The sequence below is a fragment of the Carassius gibelio genome, chromosome A4 (assembly GCF_023724105.1).
Source record: "Carassius gibelio isolate Cgi1373 ecotype wild population from Czech Republic chromosome A4, carGib1.2-hapl.c, whole genome shotgun sequence".
In the NCBI taxonomy this organism is placed as follows: domain Eukaryota; kingdom Metazoa; phylum Chordata; class Actinopteri; order Cypriniformes; family Cyprinidae; genus Carassius; species Carassius gibelio.
In genome coordinates this window covers 30,595,784-30,617,319 of record NC_068374.1, presented here as the reverse complement: position 1 = coordinate 30,617,319, position 21,536 = coordinate 30,595,784, and the positions used below count along the sequence as shown (strand labels likewise).

The following is a 21,536-nucleotide window of genomic DNA, read 5'->3' as shown; positions in this document are numbered from 1 at the left end:
ATGAATAAATAAATATATTAATTTATTTTTAATTAAAACATTTTAGAAGAAAAAAAATATTATGTAAAATAGGATTTAAAAAAATAGGAATAATATATAAATTTAAAAGAAATACCTAAAAATATATTATTGTATTTTAGTTTTTAAGTTTGTAATATTTGTAAATATATTTTTGTTTAAAACATTTGCCCATTTAAAATAACATTTAACAAATGTGCACATTAACATTAAAATGTTTAAAACAAAAATATATATTTAAACATAAATATATATAAATATAAATTCAGAACATTTTGAAACCATTATATATACATATATATGTGTGTATATGTATATATATTTGGATATATTATATTATATTATATATTGCAAAATGTTGTTCTTCATACACTGACACACCGTAAAGAAGGATAAAAATGCGCATTGCATGGCATTTTTATATTCATTTAAGAAGGGAATATAAAGTGCACAGTAATTGCAGTTCTCTTAATCATCATTAATGCTTGATTGCAAATGACGCTTCTGTGCATTTCCATACATTCTCACTTTGGATTGGGCCTGTCATGAGGTTTCATCACAGCAAGCATTTTAGGACGGTCTATAAAATGCACGCGCTCCAATGCAAGGCTGTTAAACTCTTGTGCGCTGTGGCTGTTTGAAGTGATGACATCACACCCTGCTGTCGTTCAACATCAACCTCTTTACTTCCTGTACTGATGTGACTTTTACTCTATAAGGCCTGGTTTCTTGACACTTACTGACCTCACCTCTGCCTGAATTAACGGTCCTAAAATGGGCATAAACAACAGTATATGTTTGGTTGCGTGGAAGATTCTGGACTAATTATAACTGTATAACATAAATGACTTCCCTTCGCCGATTGCCTGCTGTCTTAATGAATGTTTACTGTCTTTTTATTCCCAGCTAATGTTTGACAATGTCATGGCATTTGCAATTATTATTCAATTTTTGTATGAGAGTGCCTTATATTTCTAATGCAAAACATTTTATTAATCACCTCATAGTACTGGAAAGTTATATTTTGTGATTCTGAGTTCCTTTCTGATGATCTTAACAGCAAATGTTCATCAATATTTCTTCTGTTACTTTCAAAAAAGGCTTAGATTTCCTTTTTTTCTTCTGAATAACCTCCTTCAGCTCACCACATGACCAACCTGCCACGCACACATTAATTTGTCCCATAATGCCGTGGTGTTGGATGGAGTCATTTTCTCTTATCATCTCTCAACCTTTCTTCCCCTTCCCCTTTATCTGTATCTTTCTATTCTCACTCTTCTTTCTGTCTCTACAGAGGACAATAACGCTCGGCGCGGGCGACAGACAAGTTATCCAGACACCCATAAACGACTCCCTGCCTGTGAGCGGCTGCAGCGTGGCCCAGCTTTTCAGACAGCTTGGTAAGCCAATCAGCAGCAGGCTTAGGTGCAAAACAGCAAATCAGCTTCATTAAAACAGCAACAGTTGGTGTCAAGTGTCAGATGTGGTCGGTGTAATCTCCACCTCGTGTTGTTAAATAAATAACAGAGGAAGTGGGGCTGATATTTTTAGGCTAAGCTGACCTCTCTCTCTCTCTCTCTCTCTCTCTCACTATCTGTTTGTAGGAATCGTGAATGTTCTCTGTCTGTTTTGCGCTGCTTTGACTGAGCACAAGATCCTGTTCCTCTCCAGCAGTTACCAGCGTCTAACAGACGCCTGCAGAGCTCTGCTGGCCATCATGTTCCCACTCAAGTACAGGTGAAGAGGGATCATTTATTGGCACCGAATTTGATTGTAATGATTGCTTGTGTTTCCTGCATAGTTGGTTTTTAATTTTTCTTTTTAATAAATTGAAATAAAAGGTGAAATGTTCACTCCTGGTTGACTTTATAATAATTAATAACAATTAACAATTGAATAATACAAATGTAACAATAATAATAAAAAAAATAACAACAGCAACATAATGTAATAAGTGATATTATTATTACTATTATTAATAACAACATTAGTTCAGTTTCATTTTTGTTAATATTATTACACATAATAATTAGTAGTACCATGTTTTATTATAAAATTAGTTGTTGTTGTTACTATTATTATTATTATTATTATTATTGATAATTATTATTATGAATGATACTGATTATTAATTTTATTATTTTTCATTGTTAATCTACTACTACTATTGCTAATAACTATTATAATATATGATCATTTAATAACAATAATAATAATAATAATAATAATAATGATATCAGCAACTTAATATTATTGTTGTTGTTTCTTATAAAAAATCTAATGATTATTATTACTATTAAGAACTACAGCAGCAACAACGACAAAATTATTTTATTATTATTTTTAACTGTTATTAATATTATTAAGTATTATAATAATTATTAGTAGCGTCATTTATTATAAAATGATCTTTTAATGATAGCAATAATTATTATTAATGATGTAGATTTTTTTCATCGCTATTACTACTTCTACTACTAATTATTATTATAATATATTATAATTTATAATTATAAAATAGTCATTTCATTTTCCATCGCTAAAGTAATAATAATAATAATTGTTGTTTAATGTTGTGTATTTTTGCATATTGTTGTCTACTTTTAAAATAAAAAAGCAAAATATAAAAGCATTAGAATGAAAAAATGACACCAATTAAAAACAAGACTTATTACAACCCCTTTATTATTTCTTGTTAAAAAACATATTTTCTGGTGAGATCGTCCTGTCCTGTTTTTCTATTTATTGTTTCCATTCCTCCTAATTTTATCATCATCTCAACCTCCTCCATGTCTTTATTTGCCCTCTCTCCAGTTTTACATATGTTCCCATCTTACCGGGAAAACTGCTGGAGGTGCTCAGCACTCCGACGCCCTTCATCATAGGAGTCAACTCACACTTCCGCTCGGAGACCCAGGAGCTGGTGAGATGTCTTTTCTTATTACATGCCGTGAGCAGGAGAACATAATGCAGCACGCGTCAGGCCTTTGAGACTTTTGAGATAAGGTTTGATCAGATATGAGGCATATGGTGCAAGCAGAAACAAGTGTATCCAAATACAGCGCTCCATGCAATGCACAACACGGGATCAGATGCTAGAACAGATGTGTCCTCATACACCTGATTTGCTTGATCTCGGTGCATCTCAACTAGTTTTTGTTAATTTAGCTATTCTGCCTGATTATATGTTTGGTTGTGTTATGTTATCTGGATTTAGCATCAGACCTCTGACACGTTTTATTTTGGGTTCGTGGCCAAACAGTTTATTTAACATAAACGCTTAATTATCATAGATTTGTATCAAAGGTCATGTGATTTACCAGATTTTCTTTCAGTTTCTGTCTTGCATTGATCAGATCTTTTTTAATGGGAAATTCCTGAGCAATTTTTCTGATGTTTATCTTGGTGAACAAATATCACCTGCTGTTTTTTGTGCTGCCAAATGCTGTAATAATAAGCTTTTATTATGAAAAAAAAATGTTATTATCTTGGTTAGCTTGGTTAGTCGAACATCCTGGAACATTTACATGCGAGGACTTGAGTTCAGATGATACAGGGATACCAGGGAATGATTCTTGACCTGAGGTCGCCTCGTTTGGACCCCCAGCACTCCTTTAGTCAGAATTTTAAACAAAAGACACTTACAAAGAACAGTAGGTCTCATACGTGAATCGTTTTTTTTTTTTTTATCAGAAAAGGTTGAAGCGCATCTGATGCGCATCAGAGTCAACCAGTTCGGTCTTGACTAAAAGAGTCTCTCGGTTTCCTGTTTTTGAAATATGAGTTGATGTTATGCATATTTCTGCATTTGCCAATATAGAACAATATGTGGGTCCGTATTTACCCATGTGCCTGTGTTTATTCACAGCTGGACGTAATCATTGCAGACCTGGACGGGGGGACGGTCACCATCCCGGAGTGTGTCCACATATCCCCTCTGCCCGAGCCGCTTCTTCATCACACACAGACCGTCATCTCCATGGTAGCCCATTTTACCGTTAGGTTCAGGTGTATGCCAGTCTTGGGTTGTGTAATAACTGGCATGAAGATGAAGATGTCATGGTTGATAATTACATTTTTAAAGACAGTTTGACAAACCTCAGCACAGACCGAGGAAGTGTTGCAGGTTTAATGGATGGATTGGGGCTATAAACATGAAATAAATATTTGTCATAATGAGGTTTTTTGCCAGCAGTAATTAAATGATTCTCGGCACACATTACTCAACCGTGCGTACTTCCTTGTTAAAGTTACACTCATTGTACCGTGAGTAAGATTATAGTGCTGATAGTGATTTTTACCGACAGCTTGTATAGTGCTGATAGTGGTTTTAAGTAGTTGAAATTATAGGGTAATATTTTATATTGTTTTAGTGCACAAGAAAAAAAGAACTTGAGAATCTTTGTTGAGAAACCATAAAACACTTCACTACTCATTTCTTTATCCAATACTATGATGTTTAAAGGGAATTGTTACCGATTGGCCCAACCAGGAATAGCATGATAAAGTGTTTGTGTAGTGATGCCACACTGGCTATCAGCTGATATCAGTGAAGATTTAATCATTTTTGAAAAATGTGTTAAATTATATAATGTATTATTATTTATTTAATATACAGATAAGAAATCTGTAAACTTGTATTTAAAAATTCAGTACAACAACAATTACAACACCAACCAAAAAATAAAAATAAATGATAACAATCTATAAAAAAAAAAAAAAAATATATATATATATATATATATATATATATATATATATATATATATATATATATATATATAAACAAATTAATAAATATTTTATACAGACTGAAAAACTGATAGGGTACAAATATATCCCTTATTAGAATCAGATTATTATTATTATTTATTAAATGTTTTTGTAATTTATTGATTCTTCTAAATTCTGTCTAGTAGGTGTAATTGTTAGCATAAATGCCTATTATTACAACTTTTGGCAGTATAAAAAAACTGCAAGTGATATCTGTATAAAAAAAAAAAAAAAAAAAAAAATATATATATATATATATATATATATATATATATATATATATATATATATATATATATATATATATATATATATATATTGTAATTTCGACTGGTAAGTCAAGGCAGGTCACCTTTATTTGAATAGCACTTTATACAATACTGATTGTGTCAAAGCGGCTTTGCAGTGTCAAACAGGGAAAAAAAATGCATTTGTGTATGGTTAATCAGTACCTTTTTAATGTTACTTTATTTGACTTATCAGCTGATTCACAATGTAATTTTTCCCCTTCAACACACTTTTATTCAGGCTTTGACAGATAAACAATTCCGAGTAGGATTGTGATATTTATTCCAAGTTAATGTTACCAATTTGCAAACTTCCCTTTACATTTACAGTATGACGTATCAGTCACTTTCATGCCTAGACCTTTTCTGCAAGGAAGTGGTTTTTCTCTTTACAGGAAAATGACAGTGGACAGGGATTTCCGTTCTGTGCTCATACCTTGAAGTGTCTGGTTGTCTGTGTGTTTGTTTAGATTAGATCTAAATCGGCACAGAAAGGTCAATCTGTGTGGCATTCACATTTTGCACCCCCCTGGAAACAAGCCCAGAGTCCCACAGACACTCTGTCTCTCTGACATGAGCGTCTGTGGCACCAAGGCAGACAGACCATCCCGGCAGAAGTGGCAGTGGTTGAGATTACATATGCGTGTTTGAGCAAGCAGGGCTCACATAACCGCGGCCCCTCAGGGAGAGAGATGAGAATCATTGCTGAGAAAACAAATGGCTGTGCCTCAGTAATAAACCCATTTAATCAGTTTAATTGCCTGGAAAAGGCAGCGTTTCTTCATTTTCTCTTTTCTCAGTGTTCTTTATCCGAAGGTTAAAGATGCTTCCGATAGTTGCATAGGCAACTGCCATCTTTAGTTTATGTCCTTGTCTAATCCTGAACCTTTTTCAATTAGCTAAGTGAGTTGTGTTATTAGCTCCAGCTCCGGACAGCAGCTTTCTGTAATTACAAAAGCGCTCGTGTGCATAGACGAGCCAGATTCAGATTTTTGTCTGGGGGAATTGGAGACTGAGTCTTCAGCTGTCACTGAAAGCAGTTTAGTGCATGAAGTGACAGTTGGAACATATTTAATGTTTAAATACAAACCAAGAAAGTAACGGTGGTTTTTGTGGCTTGACAAGAAAGATAGGTGATTTATTGCTTTGTCATTTCACGGACACAATGAACATTGTGTTTTAAAGTGATGTGGCTCACATTAAACTGCTTTATGACTTGAGTTTTTTTGATGATGCCATTGTTAGTTGGGGTGTAAAAATGTGTAATGCACCAATGGAAATTCAGTGCATTCATTACGGAATTCAATATTGGACTATAACAATCATTTTCAATTATAATAGAAGTATAAACATTTATTGGGTATATATTGTGTTCAAAATATGAAAATCCACTTCATCCAGACAGTTATTGTTAACCAAAGGAATTTAAACTAAAACTATTCAATTGTTTGTTTTTGTTCGTTGAAATTACCGTAAGCTGAAATAAAATAGAATTTAAATATTAAATTAAAAAACTTGCCTTGGTCGCTAAAGTTGCTAAAATTGAAATAAGAAATACATTTAAGCTAAATAGAAATATTAAGCAAGCAAACAAAAATGTTCAAGCACATAACAAAATAGCTTGTCTTTGAAAATATTTCTGACTTGCTAATCGTATCGGAAGCCAAATATGACCGAAATTCATTTTTGATGTGTTGAATGATTTTGCAAGGAATTGATGTCAGAGCAAATATTTGATTTCCCAATTATTTATATAATTTTTTACTTGGGTAAAAAAATCTTATATTTAATTTTTACTTAATTTTCCTGGAAAAGAACATTTGTCTGCATCAGTGACTAGAGCGATCATGTACTGTAATCTTAATATGTATGTATGTTTTGTGATGAAGGTTCTTGATCCAGAGCTGGAGGTGGCTGATCATGCTTTTCCTCCACCTTCCATTCAACCATCCACACTTAAAATTCAGGTAAAATTCTTTGTAAATTTGTAAATGACCCTGTTGGACGTGACATTTGTTTTACGTGAGTGTGGTTGTTTTGTGCATGCCGCAGGACAAGGAGATTCGCGCCGTCTTCCTGTGGCTCTTCGCACATCTCCTTCAGGGATATCGATGGTGTCTCCATATAATCCGAATCCACCCTGAGCCCGCCATATGCTTCCATAAGGTACTAAGGTAACAATTTCAGACACAAATGCACATAAACAGACTTCTAAAGCTTGTTGTTTTCTCTCAAGGCTGCATTTTTGGGGCAGAGAGCACTAACTGAGGATGACTTCCTGATGAAGGTGCTGGACGGCATGGCATTTGCTGGGTTCGTGTCTGAGCGGGGTCCTCCATACCGAGCCACAGACCTGTTTGATGATGTAAGTCACCAGTGTGGGATGGATATAGCTGACAGCCAGTAGAACAGTTAGAAGGATGTTTTCTTCTTTGTGTTTTTCAAGCTTTCTGGACTTATCTCTCTTATTTCCGTTCATCGTAGCTCATAGCCAATCAGGTGGAGCGCATTCGACAGGAGACAGGAGATCCTCATAAAGTGATGAAGCATATTAAAGAGCTGGCAGATCACCTTTTCAAAAATGTAGGTTTAATTCATGTGTCATGTCTGCTGTTTCACACGATATGTTGTCACATCATTAAAATCAAAATTTAAGCTAAAAAGGGGTATTTAAAATAAAAAGTGCAGATCCTGGCATTTTTGTATTGTTATTTTGACGCGTACTTTTATTTTTAACTAAAAAAAGTGATATCAGTGCTATGAATCGGTACAATTTAGGTTATTAATCTTTTTTTTGTTGTTGTTCTGTTGTCTAACTCTCACTTAAAGGGATAGTTCACCCCAAAATAGAAATGGTTCATCGTTTACTCATGTTGTTCCAAACATGTATGGCTTGCTTGCTTCTGTGAAACAAAAAAATACAATATTTTGAAGAGTTTTGGTAACCAAACAGTTGCACTTCCCATTGGCTAGAAATACAACAGAAGTCAACTGGAATTGAAACCAATCAACATTCTTCAGATTATCTACTATTATTTTCTGCAGAAAAAAATAGTCAAACAGGTTTTGAACCACACGTGGATGAGTAAATATTGACCAAATTATCATTTTTGTTTGGAATATTCCTGTACTGTTATTCTTGGAATCGCAAAATAAAAATTTCCAAACATTTGCAATGATTTTTTTTTATTTTTTTTATTGGAATGTTTTGCTTAAAACTTATTTGATATTTAGCGATATTATTTAAAAATTACGAATGCATTTATTAAATTATATTATAGCACATTATAGTTTTCTTGTATTATGATACAAGAAAATGTATGTGAATATGTGCATCCAGATTTCACATTGTGATTGTAACCATTGTCTCTAAACACAAATCTTTTTTTTTTGTCCACAGGAAAACCCATACCCGGCAGTAAGCATGCACAGAGTTCAGAGAACAGCTGAACACGCAAAGCCCCGCTTCCCACAGACCCCTTTCCCGCATCTAGACGAGGTCTCCGTGCAGCTCTTTATAGACCACGCGACGGCAAAACTCAAAACAGCGCCACCTGTGGTCAAAGCCGAACTGAAGAGCATGGTCCCATCCGGACCTCCACTGGGTGAGATTGCAAATCTGATGTAGCAAACATCACCTCCAGTGCTCAAATATAACATTCATATAAAACTCCCATACTCCAACTAAGTAATTTGTGCTTATCTTCATGTTTTGATCTGTCTGGCTTCTAGCTGACATAGTGGACAGAAACGGGAATGTGCTGGCCAACAGTGCCAGGAGGTTAGAGGTGGTCAGGAACTGCATCACATATATATTTGACAACAAGATGCTGGAAGCCAAGAAGGTTCGAACCTCTTATCCTATACTTTTCTCTTAAACATAACCCAGATTTTAGGTGTCTGTTTCTGCTTGAATGAGTCTGTTTTGGTGTATATGAGTGTGTGTTAACTTGTGTGTGTCTGCAGTTAATGCCGGCAGTGTTACGGGCTCTGAAAGGTCGGGCGGCACGGGTCTGTCTGACCCAGGAGCTGAACCTGCATGTGCTGCAGAACAGGGCGGTTCTAGACACCCAACAGTTTGACTACATCGTCCGCATGATGAACTGCACCCTGCAGGTAAAACACAGGAATCAGATACAGAGTGTTTACCAGTGTTTCTCGGATTGTAGTGCTGCAATAAGGAAGTGGAAAAAACGATGTTTTGGTTTAGTTTATGATTGTTGTTGATCATGTTATCATTCACCTCCATAAATTGTCTTATTCAAATGTTTTGATGTTTATGTTTGTAATCCGCTTCTATTTTTATCTTCAGGACTGCTCGCATATGGATGAACATGGTATTGCTGCTGCTCTGCTGCCATTGGTCACCGCCTTCTGTCGGGTGAGTAAAGATGTGAATGAGTATTTGAAGGCATACTATATTTTATTTTTCATAAGCAGCATTTCCTAGAAGAACGGGGAAGAGAGCAAACCTCAAATAGAGGAAGACTTGTTATATTGCATCTACATATGTTAACTAGTTTATAGAAAATGTAACTAGGATTGCAGATCAATAATGTAAAAGATACACACACACACGTATATAAATGTGTGTTATCATATTGCAGTATTGGGGTTGTTGCTTTGCTTTTAGCTAATTGGAGCTTACATAAATAATTTCAGTTCTAATAAATATTTAATGTACATTTACTTGGTAGATAAACATATAATTAGGGAGATAATATACCTATACCTTTTTTGCGATAATGACTGGCTAACTGGACATACTCTACTGATTTGGGAAGCTCAGTAATGAGTGATGTTCTAATAAAAGTACTGAATAAAAGGTGGACTTTTCTCTGACTTAAGCGTGTGGGTTTACAGCATCTGGTTTGTGTGTGTGTTACAGAAACTGGGTGGAGGCATCACTCAGTTCGCTTACAGCTGCGTACAGGAGCACATGGTGTGGACGAACATGCAGTTCTGGGAGGCCATGTTTTTCAGTGATGTTCAGAAACACATCCGGGCCCTGTATCTGGAGAACGATGAGGAGGGAGACGCATCTAGCCCTGTGAGTTTTATTTTATTTTATTTTATTTTATTAATTTTTATTTTTTTATTGTTACTTTATTTAATTAACATTTTTTAAAATGTAATTTAATTTTACTAATTTTTTACTGCTGCCCCTTGCATTTGACCTTTGACCTTTGCTTCTTTGAGGACGGGGAGGGCGTTGGTGGTCAGAAGCGGCTGAGCGCTCTGGAGTTGGCGTCCGAGCAGAGCCGCCTGTGGCCCACACTTAGCAAAGAGCAGCAGCAGGAGCGCGTTCAGAAGGAAGAGAGCACGGTTTTCAGTCAGGCCATCCACTATGCCAACCGCATGAGTTACCTGCTGCTGCCGCTCGACACCAGCAAGAACCGCCTGCTCCGCAACACCGGCCTGGGAGACTTGGAGAGCGTCAGCAACAGCTACGTCACTAACAGGTGTGTGCGAGCACAAATACTTACAAGGGACTTAACATAAAGTAAAATATAGAAAAAAGACCACTAATGTAGTTTTTTTTGTTTGTCTAGTATTGCGGGCAGCATGGCAGAAAGCTACGACACGGAGAGCGGCTTTGAGGATGCCGAGACCTCGGATGTTGCAAACTCTGTCATTCGGTTCATTAACCGTTTTGTTGACAAAGTGTGCAACGAGAGCGGCGTGACCAATGAACACCTGAAGGCCCTTCACATAATGATCCCAGGTGAAGCCATCGGATATTGCTCAATTAGTCTTTTTCTTTTAATTACGGTTTTTTAAATGCATGTACGCTGTTTCTCTTTTAGACATCGTTCAGATGCACATTGAGACATTGGAAGCGGTTCACAGGGAGAGCAAACGACTGCCGCCCATCCAAAAGGTAACCAACTCATTGTTTTATGTTCCGCTGGACAGGAAATGCAGTGTAGAAAACCAGGCAGATCCACTCACATCTCCCTTCAACCCCTCCACCCTTGAGTCAGAGTGCCACGGCAGGTACGTTTGCGTGCTGACCGTGGCCTGGGTGATGCATGCTGGTCTTATTGGCCTGCTGTTTTGAGCACACTTTAGTCTGACGTTCTGCTGTGCTTTCCTTTATCACAAAGGTTTGATTTTATCAAGGATCTTGGTATAATATTATCACAGCGCCCTAGCAAAGCCTTCATGGTTTATTTAATATGTTTTGAAATCGAATTCATTTCCGTGGAATTGCACAATCCACTTGTTCCTATATATAACCTCATTGCAGTCTTAAAGGGATAGTTCACCCTAAAACAAAAATTGTCTTTATTTTCCTTACATTTATGTAATTCCAAACATTTTATTTTATTTTATTTATAAATTATCTTCATTTACTCTCCCCCATGCCATTCCAGATATGTTTGAATCTTTAATTTATTTTATAATTACTTTTATTCACCTTAATAAATAAAAAATTATCTTCACCCTAAAATTATTAGTTCACCCTAAAATTAAATTGAGATATATTTACTCAATTTTAATTTAATTTTTTTTTATTTTTTTATTTTTTTATTCACCTTCATTGTATGGTAAATTATCTTCATTTACTCACAAACACGATGTAAAAAAATATGGTTTTATTTATTTTGATACTGGATTTTATTTAATTATGTTTGTTTTATTTATATTATGTATTCACCTTCATTGTATTGAAAAGACCACCTGCTAAACTACTACTTTTGTTTTCCATGGAAGAAAAAAAGTCCTATGGGTTTGGAACAACATGAGAAAGTTTACTAATCTTGAGCTATTCATTTAAGCACAATGGCAGAACGGTGCAGTGAAGTGTTGTAAATACCTTGCCGTGTTTTTTGACTTAGCTAAACTGTGTTTTCACTCCACTGAGTTTGAAAGAAATGTACTCTGTACTGGAGAAGCAGTCATGCTGCTTTCATCACTACGTTATGAATTATTAGCAACCAGTGCTGTCACGGGACGCCAACATTGAACACTTTCCCAAGAACTCAACCGAGAGACTGTGAATGGAGCCCACCTGCTGTAAAGCGCCAGAAAGATGGACTCTAGATCACTTCCTGTTATGAGGACACATTTCTCTGGATGACAATAGATCAGAATCTATTAGATCAGTTTGCACATACAAGAAATGTGTTCTGGTGACAGAAGCTTCCAGTACAGAGACAACAACACAGATATATTAATAAACAGAAATAGACAAAATTAAATAGATGAGATAGAATAGAATTTAAAAGGAATGGAACAAAAGTGGTATTGCACATCTTATTGTTTAAGAGTAGGGAGAACATTTATGTTCATGAGGTAGATGCTCGTGAGATCTGTAAATCATTTAGAATCTCAGCACTCAATGTGAACTTGCTCTTGCATAAGCGTCTAGAGAATATTTGGGTCTAGATGGAGAAATTGGCCTCGCTTCACTGATTTTTGACTCGTAATGCATTTGTTTATTTGGGAAAAAGATGCTCAGTGGAATAAACAGGCTAATTTTCCCAGAAGAAAATGTTGCTTCTGGCATTTCTGGACATATGAAATTGAATTCGAAGAACGGTGGGACAGAATGTTTTACATCCAAATTCTAAATACACTTATCCAAGTATCCCATGCTTCAAGTCAACATGTAAACTGTCCTGTTGTGCACGATTCCTCAGTGCATGAAATGTTTGTCTTTTTGTAATCTTTCATCAAAATGTTACTCGCTTGTTTATATGTACTGTTTTGTTAATGCAGTCTTTGTAAAATATAGTAATTTAAATCCTAATCGGTTAAATGCAAAATAGGCAATTTAAGTAAAAACATAATTTTAAAAGATAATGGTAATTTAATAAAAAAAATTAAAAAGTAATATATATATATATATATATATATATATATATATATATATATATATATAAAAATTAAAATAGGTAATTTAAAAAAGGGTAATTTAATAAAAACAAACAAGGTAAGTAAATTATCTAGTATAATTAAATTATAGTAATTTGCATCCAGTTTTTGTTTATATCATTTGCAATGATAGAAATATCATTGATAAATTTGATAATGAAGCATTACCTTTGTGATCTCTTTTTAAGCACCCACATTTCATGATCTAATCAGTTCCCGATGGATAAAATCAGTCACACTTGATTGAATATTGCATTTTACTCTGAAATAAATCACATTGCAAATTCAGTTTCATGTTGACCTGAAGCTTTCTGCTGAATTTGGTTCATGCTCAAGAAATGCCAAACTGACCGCGGGGCAATGCACCTTTGCTGTGTGTTTCTGTGATTTGAATGATCAGTTTCCTTCAGTTCTTGATCTCTTGTAGCATTCTGCATGTTTGCAATGAAGTGTGGTATGAATTTCATACTTTTGATATACTGACTTCCCTGTCTCACTGTTTCCTCTTTATTTTTCTCTTTCTGTCTCTCTGACTCCAGCCCAAGCTTTTGAGACCAACGCTGCTCCCCGGTGAGGAGTTTGTGATGGACGGCATGCGGGTGCACCTTATAGCAGACGGCCGAGAGGAAGCCACGGGCGCAATGGGCGGTCCGCCTCTGTTACCTGCCGAGGGAGCCATCTACCTCACTACCTACCGCCTCATCTTCAAGGGCACGCCCACTGACCCTAACGGTACACTCCTATTGGTCGAGCTTCACACTGGGGTTGATTTTCATAATTAGTTCAGAGCAGCTCACTTTGGTTAAGTCTCTGCAGTCGTGCTGTTGGGATGCTGTCGTTCATGAATTATAGAAATGTCCTGCTTGTCTGAAGCAGTTTTCTCACTAGCTTGACTCTGTGCTCACGCTTTGAAATTGAAAATGAAAATCAATGTGCCTTTTAAACCAAAAGCCTTTTTGTATGTGCAATAAATTTTGCCATGCATGTTTGTATTGTGCAGTTGGAGAGCAAGTGGTCACCCGTTCCTTCCCTATCGCTTCCCTCACGAAAGAGAAGCAGATCTCTCTTAAAGTTCCCATGGATCAGTTCTTCCAGGAGATTCTCCTGCTGCGTTCCTGCACCTTTCAGGTATTGGGTATCACCGGATCTTTATTTGTTTCCTGGTACTCCATTACTCACAATACATAAAGCACAGTTATTATCTATTATTATTTCATTATTAGTAAACTATTTGGGTTTTGGTGCAAAAAAAGAAGTTATATTTAATTGTATTTTATTAAAATATCGATTTTTTTGTTTGTTTATGGTTTAGAAGCACTGAAAATTGATCAAGTCTTAACTCTTTACCAGTTATTAATTGATTTGTCTCTCTCGTAGCTGATGAAGATTGGCTTTGATGAGGAGGTGGCATCAGATCTGGCGGAAGTGTTCAGGAAGCACATGCATAAGCTCAGATACCCACAGCACGTCCAGGGCACATTTGCCTTCACCATGGGTCAGTCGGCAAAGCTGGTGGTGGAGCACAAGACCAAGGACAAGAACCAGTCGCTAAAGTAAGAATTGTTGGATGCTGGTCTAGGGGGAGTGATCTTTCCCTTTAAATGTCTAGATGTGTTTTTACTTGTCAGAGTTTGTGTGACACAAACCCAGTAGACCATTTTTGTATTTCCAACCCCTTTCTCTATCACACACACATGCAACTTCTTTCTTGATCCAGCCTCTTCCTGTTTAAGTCATGTGACCCAGTAGCACTGGTTAAAAACTGAGCGAGAGAGGAAAAGATAATAGCGTGTGATGGTACTGACAAGCCGTGAATTATTCAGTAGTGGAAATTGCAAAGACTCTTGCGTTGAGACCCTGCATTAGCAGCAAATGGGTGTCATGGCAAATTCAGACGCTCTTGAGGGCAAATCATCTTCAAACAATTTTGAGTAGCTTTTAACATTTTTGAAAAACAGCTCTGATGTTTTATGTATTTAAATGGCAGGTCTTCGCTGTAGGCTTGGAAAGTGCTTGATATTTATACACAAACATGATAAAGTCTTCGGGATATGTGAAATGTTTTGTTATAAAACACTTAATTATTAAATTTTTATAATAATTTTTAGATTTTTCCTGAATATTCGGTTTGAGATGATCATATATTTAAATATTTATGTACGGATGTTTAAATGTATTTTTGTCTTTAAATATAAAAAGTGTATGAATATATACAATTTTTTTTTTAAGAAATAATGTATGTGTACAGACAAATTTAACAATTAAGAAATTGTCTTTCTGTAACAAGTCCTAAACGTGACTTAAATGATTTAAATGTTCGAGCTGCTGTTTCTTCTAGAACGCTGTCTAAAAACCTGGTTAAAACTGCGAAGAGGACCATTGGGCGTCAATATGTAACCCGAAAGAAGTATTCTCCCCCGACCTGGGAAAACCGCAGCAGTTTACAGTCAGAGATGGATGAGGATGAGATCTCTGGTAAGAAAAAATGCAAAAACACATGCATTTACAACTGATGTTTGCGATGGCTAATATGTGATTATATAATATAATATAATGCAACTTCTCTGACTGAGCAGTGTCTGAAGAACCGGATCAGAGTTCGCTCACGCTCTCCTCCACCATCCGCTCGTCGGACCGGCAGACCATGAGTAATGTGGTCGAGCGGGCCTGCTGTCGGGACTACCAGCGGCTGGGACTGGGAACGCTCAGCAACAGCCTGACACGCTCTAAAAACGAACCCTTCCGGATCTCCACCGCCAACCGGATGTACACAGTCTGCCGAAGGTGAGTTCCAGAATTCTCCGGAACAAAAATTCACGCAATGCTAACCATATCATTAGTATAGCAGTTATACCCAAACATCATCGCCTGTCTGTTTATGTGTTTCAGTTATCCAGGGTTACTGATTGTGCCTCAGAGCATCCCCGATGTCACTATCCAGCGCATCTCCCGCTGCTACCGGCAGAACCGCTTCCCTGTGGTGTGCTGGAGGAACTCACGCACCAAAGCTGTGCTACTACGCTCGGCTGGCCTGCATGCTAAAGGCGTCGTGGGATTCTTCAAATCACCCAATGCACCCACTGCAGGTCAGAGCTGTTTACACGACATGTTTTCAGCCAAAAATGGGAAACGTTCTACGTGTTTTGCCTGTTAATTTACACGACAACGCTGTTTTGGGGACTGAAAATAAATCTTTTTGAAAATGGGTTTCAAAGTGCACGTTTTTGAAAACACCACAGTTATTGTTTTCGTGTAAACACCCAATATGGAAATCTTTGGAAATGGTAACGTCATACACATGCGTAGTACGTGTTAAGTTTGTAGACATGCACAGTGCGTGCCGATTTTAAATGCCAGCGTGGAAAAACATACACAACAGTGGCAGAGAACATGGTACTGTTGTTGCCAAACGTTTGCTTACGCTTCTTCAGCAAAGTGTGGATTTACCAATATTACAACCAACACCGGAAACGCATCTTATATGCCATATAATTGTCACTTTCTTACAAGTACTGTTTACTAACAATGTGACATCGCCAACTACTGGCCTGACATATGTAATAACGTTTTTGGCCGTTTTTGGTCGTTTTCACATGTGTGTGTAAATGTAAATCGCTTTGAAAATGTTGTCGTGTTTACGTTTACAGCTATTCTCTTATATAGAAATATATATATTTTTTAAAATAATTATATATTTTAAATTATTATATGAATATACACTATTTTATTATATTTTTCAATAAATATATGTATTACTACTTTGAATTGGATTATACTTTTTTATTTTCAGTTCAGCCTTAGTTTTAGTAAATGTGTAATGTGCTTTTTTTTTTTTTTTTTTTTGCTTTATTTTATTTTTAGTAGTTTCAGTAGTTAAGATTTTCATAGAATATTTTATTTAGTATTTTAGCTTTATTTTGTTTTAGTTCACTATAACAACACTGGTAAATATATTATATCTATTTATTATATCTGCTTTTTGTACACTCTTTTACATTCAAACATAAGCTGAGCTCTGAGGCCATGAGATCCACCAGAGCATTTTTTTGGTACAACAGTAAACATGTTTGTGTTTGGTTTCAGGCCCGTCCCAGGCCGACTCCACCAGTCTGGAGCAAGAGAAGTATCTGCAGGCCATCATCAGCTCCATGCCCTCATACAGTGAAGCCAGTGGGAGGAACACACTCAGTGGCTTTACCTCCTCACAGATGAGCAGCTCAGGTCAGACCCTGACTCTAACCTTTAACCCTAACCTTACTCAGCCTTAACAATAGTGACCATGTCACATAATTAGCTGTACCTTAACAGTTCATCATTCTTGTGATATTTACCCCCAATGTGTAATGTGTGTGTTATTTTTGGGCCTCAGACTCATCAGACAAGCTGAGGCAGCCTAAAATAGGAGCTTTAATGAAACAAGTCATGGGGACTAAAGAGGAGGTGCCAGGAACCTTCAGTCGAGGAGGTGAGTGTGTGTTTTTACTATGCCCACGACTAAACCCACCATCCATTCCTCTGTTCCCAATCATTTATAATTTTTTTATTTAAATAGAATTTTGGACATCCAGTCCCACATGACAGAGGAAGTCGTTGTGTGCATTTTTGCATTGGCTTATTCTAATGTTAATTTATTTTGCTGAAATAGCTGCCCATTTTTGTTTGCTGGAAGTAATGGGCATTTTTATATCATCTGACCTTAGCGCTGGGTCAGAAGGCAAGGGTCATCTCCCTCTCTCAGCCTAGAGTTTCAGTCAAGGCCCGCAAGTCACCTAGAGGTACAGTAGGCCCGCCCCTGCTCTCAAATCTAACCAGTCAAATTTCTCGAACAACGACGCTAGCAAGTTTGAGCACTAAGTGTCCATGAAGTGTTATTATCCTCTTTCCTGTGCTAACTAATCATTGACCATCATGTGTTTGATTTATTTGTATTGTTTGTGAGGATGTGATGACCATCTCTTTGCATGTGATCCATTGTCCTATTTGTCTATAATATGCTTGTAGAAATCACAAATTCTCTACAACAATCCCCAAATAAACATGCAAATTCACACACGAAAGATTCCACAAGCAGATTTAATTGCCTGTTCTCCATCAGTGAATGTTCTCCATTGATCTTTGTTTATCCCAGGAAAGTGGGGCAGTATTCGTGGTAGTGGGCGGCTCAGCACGTATGACCCTGATGTGGGGAACAGGCTGGCTGGGAAAGAATCCCCCCAGGCTAATGGAGGCCCATCCGAAACCTATTTCCTTCGCCAACAGAGAGCGTACCTCTACATCATTGGAGACAAGTCCCAGCTCAAGGTTATTTAGCTTACATACTTAATTTCATGTGAATATGATTCCATATATAAAGTAACTTGTCACATCTTGTAATGCAGTTTTTTTTTTTTTTTTTTAAGGAACTTTACCAGAACTTATATCCACTTCTGTAATTTTGGCATCTAGTGAGATAATAGTAATAATGATGATCATTTTATTTAAATCAATAATTATTTATAATTTTACCGCTGCTTATAATAACAATTTTATGGTTTTATTTGAATGTAAGTCATTCTTTATTTAAATAACAATAGTTCAAAGTTCTTTCCACTCCTGCCAGCATCATGTTTCAAATAATTCCTAGTTTCTAGATTGAATTAAACACATTAATTGCAGTATTGAATGGTGGGTGCTCGAGCTAAACCTTCTTGTTGTTGTTTTCAGGGTGGAAAGCAGGACTCCTTCCAGCAGTGGGAGGTGGTACCCATCGAGGTCTTTGATGTACGGCAGGTCAAGACCAGTTTCAAGAAGCTGATGAAAGCCTGTGTGCCTTCCATGTCCAACACTGAACCAAACATGACCTTTCACCGCTGCCTGGAGGAGTCGGAGTGGATGAATCTGGTACCTTACCCCTTTCAATTGGGTTAAATTAACACTTGTTAATTACACACTAATACAGTGTATTGATCAGCTTGTGCTACAATTTTTCATTTTCTTGATGTTTATTATGGTTTGTGTCCCATAGCTTCACAGGGTTCTACAGGTGTCCGTTCTTGTTGTGGAACTATTGGACAATGGTTCCTCCGTCATGGTTAGTTTGGAAGATGGCTGGGATGTTACAACACAGGTAGGACAACCACCTAAACATGCATGAGCTCCGTCTGCTATTGGTTTTTGTTCATGTGTGTATTAATGCTGTGTTGGATATAGGTTGTGTCCCTGGTGCAACTTCTGTCGGATCCATACTACCGAACGATTGATGGCTTCAGGCTGCTTGTGGAGAAAGAGTGGTTGTCATTCGGTCATCGCTTCAGCCACCGTGGAGCTCAGACGCTAGCCAGCCAGAGCAGTGGATTCACACCTGTCTTCCTACAGTTCCTTGACTGTGTGCACCAGGTATGTGTAGTGGTGCCTGTCCAATATGGGTTTTTCCAGTGGCCAGCGTCAACAGCCAGAGACCATGGTTGTGGGTAATAATCTCAACCTGCTGGTCGGGAAATCACTATCAGTAAATGTACATGCACGTGCGTTCGTGATGTATGCAAGTATTTGTTTTTATTTTAGCACCTCTATGATGTTTTCACCATTTCCTTTGTACTCTGAAATGCATGGCATTATTGCATGCAGGAAGGTTTGCTTGTTAGCATGCATTCTTTATTTAGTTTTTCAGTGGAGATGTTTAAATCTATTTCTGGAAAGTTCTTATCTCATGCAACGTAAAACTTGCTTCTACAAATGACTGTTTTGTTGTTGAATGTTGATAAAGAGCAATCACCACTTTCTAGGAAGGTCTTGTCCAAAGAAAAGGTAAAAATAAACCTCATATGATTGGTGATAGTATGAGCAGATACAGAAAGGAAGCTAGTTAATACATGCTGATGTACACATACTTCCTGATTTGTCACTCTAAACGGACCACACCTTCGAAGATGTGATAACTTACTATAACTCATCCGGATTGCACAAGCCTTCTTCTTATCTAGCTAATTCACCCTGAAGATAAGGTCAGACTTTCTTTCCCCACGTGTTTAAAGAATGAGATTTCTTAATAGTGGGATACCAGAACATTGATTCTGGATTTGCCAAGATATCAAAGATGATTATCTTTTACACAATGAACTCGATTTAGCTTCTAGAAATCCAGGAGATCTTGTTTCTTATCCTATGTCCTTCTCACTGATAAGGCAATTTAGAAGAAGAAAACTTGCCCAATCTATTCTCTTTTCCTTTGAAATGGCTTTTACCTAAACAATTGGAATCCAGTGTTTGTAAATAACTTTCATAAATGCTGTTCTGATTGATCAAATTGTGTAAACATTTAATAAATAATAGATCAGTTAGGTGTCCCACAAGGTTCAGTCTTAGGGTGTTTTTTCTTTGGTTATGTATACTTTTATATAGCGATGGCTTGTGGTGTTTGGGACATATGAACCTAGTTATTACGATTGCGATTTGCTTAAAGTAGTCCGATATTGGTTTTCCTTGGTCTAAAATTTATGTTTAATGCAAGCAAATATAATGAATTGTATAATAATATAATGAATTTGTACATGCTGGTATAAAATGTATAGCCTGAATGCACCAAGTCGCTTTGGATAAAAGCGTCTGCTAAATGCATTAATTTAATTGAATTGTAAATTTTTTTAATTTTTAATTACTTAATTTAATTTAGTTGTTCTAAAGATTTAGATCTGGTAGATGTTATATTTCAATATTCTTCCCTCTGCTCATTTCCTAACAGATCCATCTACAGTTCCCCATGGAGTTTGAGTTCAGTCAGTACTATCTGAAGTTCCTAGCCTACCACTACGTCTCCAACCGTTTCCGCACCTTCCTCCTGGACTCAGACTATGAGCGCATCGAGCTTGGTGAGTCTTAATCGCCAACCAACAAATGAATCGACAACATATTAAATGCTGCATAATATCAACTGTCATCATGACTCTCATAATGAGATGTTATTGAATTTTCCTTGTGTAATGCTGTCGAAAGTCAAGTGATAACTTACAGGAAGTTTAATGGTGCTTATTTATAGTATGCAATCATTAAACCCTGTTTGGCCCTTTCCCAATGTATGGTTTGTGTAGGTGTCTTGTATGAGGAAAAAGGTGAGAGGAAGAACCCTCAGGTGTGCAAGTCTGTCTGGGATTACATTGACCGGCTCAACAAGAAGACCCCCATATTCTACAACTACATGTTTTCACCTGAGGACGATGAGGTAACTTACAAATTTTCTTAGTTTCAGAGCATTGTTCTTTAGGTAACCTGAAACAAAATGTGACTAAATGACTCTAGTGCCCTCTAGTGATGGTTAGTGTGTGTAACTTGCCTTTCTTTTGTCTTGTAGGTCTTGAAGCCCTACAGTTTTATCTCCAACTTGAAGGTTTGGGACTTTTACACAGAGGAAACGCTTTCTGAGGGTCCGTCCTTTGACTGGGAATTAGTGCGGGGTCGGCCAGAGAAGCCACAGGAGGAAACCGGCGATAGACAGGAGACGACAGCCCCCAAGTCCCAGCGGAGGATCGTCTGGCCGTGTTATGACAGCCTCAGTAAAGTACTGCCTGATGCCATCACCAAACTCTTGCAGGTTAGGAATAA

At 36.9% G+C, this 21,536-nt stretch overlaps 1 protein-coding gene across 8 annotated transcripts in view; it reads left to right on the top strand.

The window, feature by feature from the left end:
- LOC127976648 (myotubularin-related protein 5) overlaps nt 1-21,536 on the top strand; it is a 50,504-nt gene that overhangs the window by 25,590 nt on the left and 3,378 nt on the right. For 4 of the 8 annotated variants that reach the window (XM_052581251.1, XM_052581243.1, XM_052581236.1 and 1 more), the window contains 32 exons: nt 1,313-1,418; nt 1,623-1,755; nt 2,833-2,941; nt 3,887-4,000; nt 6,968-7,045; nt 7,131-7,244; nt 7,315-7,443; nt 7,563-7,661; nt 8,479-8,683; nt 8,811-8,923; nt 9,045-9,194; nt 9,391-9,459; nt 9,967-10,128; nt 10,278-10,540; nt 10,631-10,803; nt 10,886-10,959; nt 13,499-13,691; nt 13,960-14,087; nt 14,337-14,512; nt 15,298-15,434; nt 15,536-15,743; nt 15,849-16,045; nt 17,043-17,180; nt 17,329-17,424; nt 17,660-17,734; nt 18,088-18,260; nt 18,663-18,839; nt 18,964-19,065; nt 19,149-19,334; nt 20,680-20,806; nt 21,026-21,156; nt 21,286-21,525. In XM_052581251.1, the coding sequence (XP_052437211.1) occupies nt 1,313-1,418; nt 1,623-1,755; nt 2,833-2,941; nt 3,887-4,000; nt 6,968-7,045; nt 7,131-7,244; nt 7,315-7,443; nt 7,563-7,661; nt 8,479-8,683; nt 8,811-8,923; nt 9,045-9,194; nt 9,391-9,459; nt 9,967-10,128; nt 10,278-10,540; nt 10,631-10,803; nt 10,886-10,959; nt 13,499-13,691; nt 13,960-14,087; nt 14,337-14,512; nt 15,298-15,434; nt 15,536-15,743; nt 15,849-16,045; nt 17,043-17,180; nt 17,329-17,424; nt 17,660-17,734; nt 18,088-18,260; nt 18,663-18,839; nt 18,964-19,065; nt 19,149-19,334; nt 20,680-20,806; nt 21,026-21,156; nt 21,286-21,525 (4,575 nt within the window). The remainder of the gene's footprint in view (nt 1-1,312; nt 1,419-1,622; nt 1,756-2,832; nt 2,942-3,886; nt 4,001-6,967; nt 7,046-7,130; nt 7,245-7,314; nt 7,444-7,562; nt 7,662-8,478; nt 8,684-8,810; nt 8,924-9,044; nt 9,195-9,390; nt 9,460-9,966; nt 10,129-10,277; nt 10,541-10,630; nt 10,804-10,885; nt 10,960-13,498; nt 13,692-13,959; nt 14,088-14,336; nt 14,513-15,297; nt 15,435-15,535; nt 15,744-15,848; nt 16,046-17,042; nt 17,181-17,328; nt 17,425-17,659; nt 17,735-18,087; nt 18,261-18,662; nt 18,840-18,963; nt 19,066-19,148; nt 19,335-20,679; nt 20,807-21,025; nt 21,157-21,285; nt 21,526-21,536) is intronic. The other 4 variants (XM_052581290.1, XM_052581284.1, XM_052581275.1 and 1 more) reach the window with 1 other exon arrangement.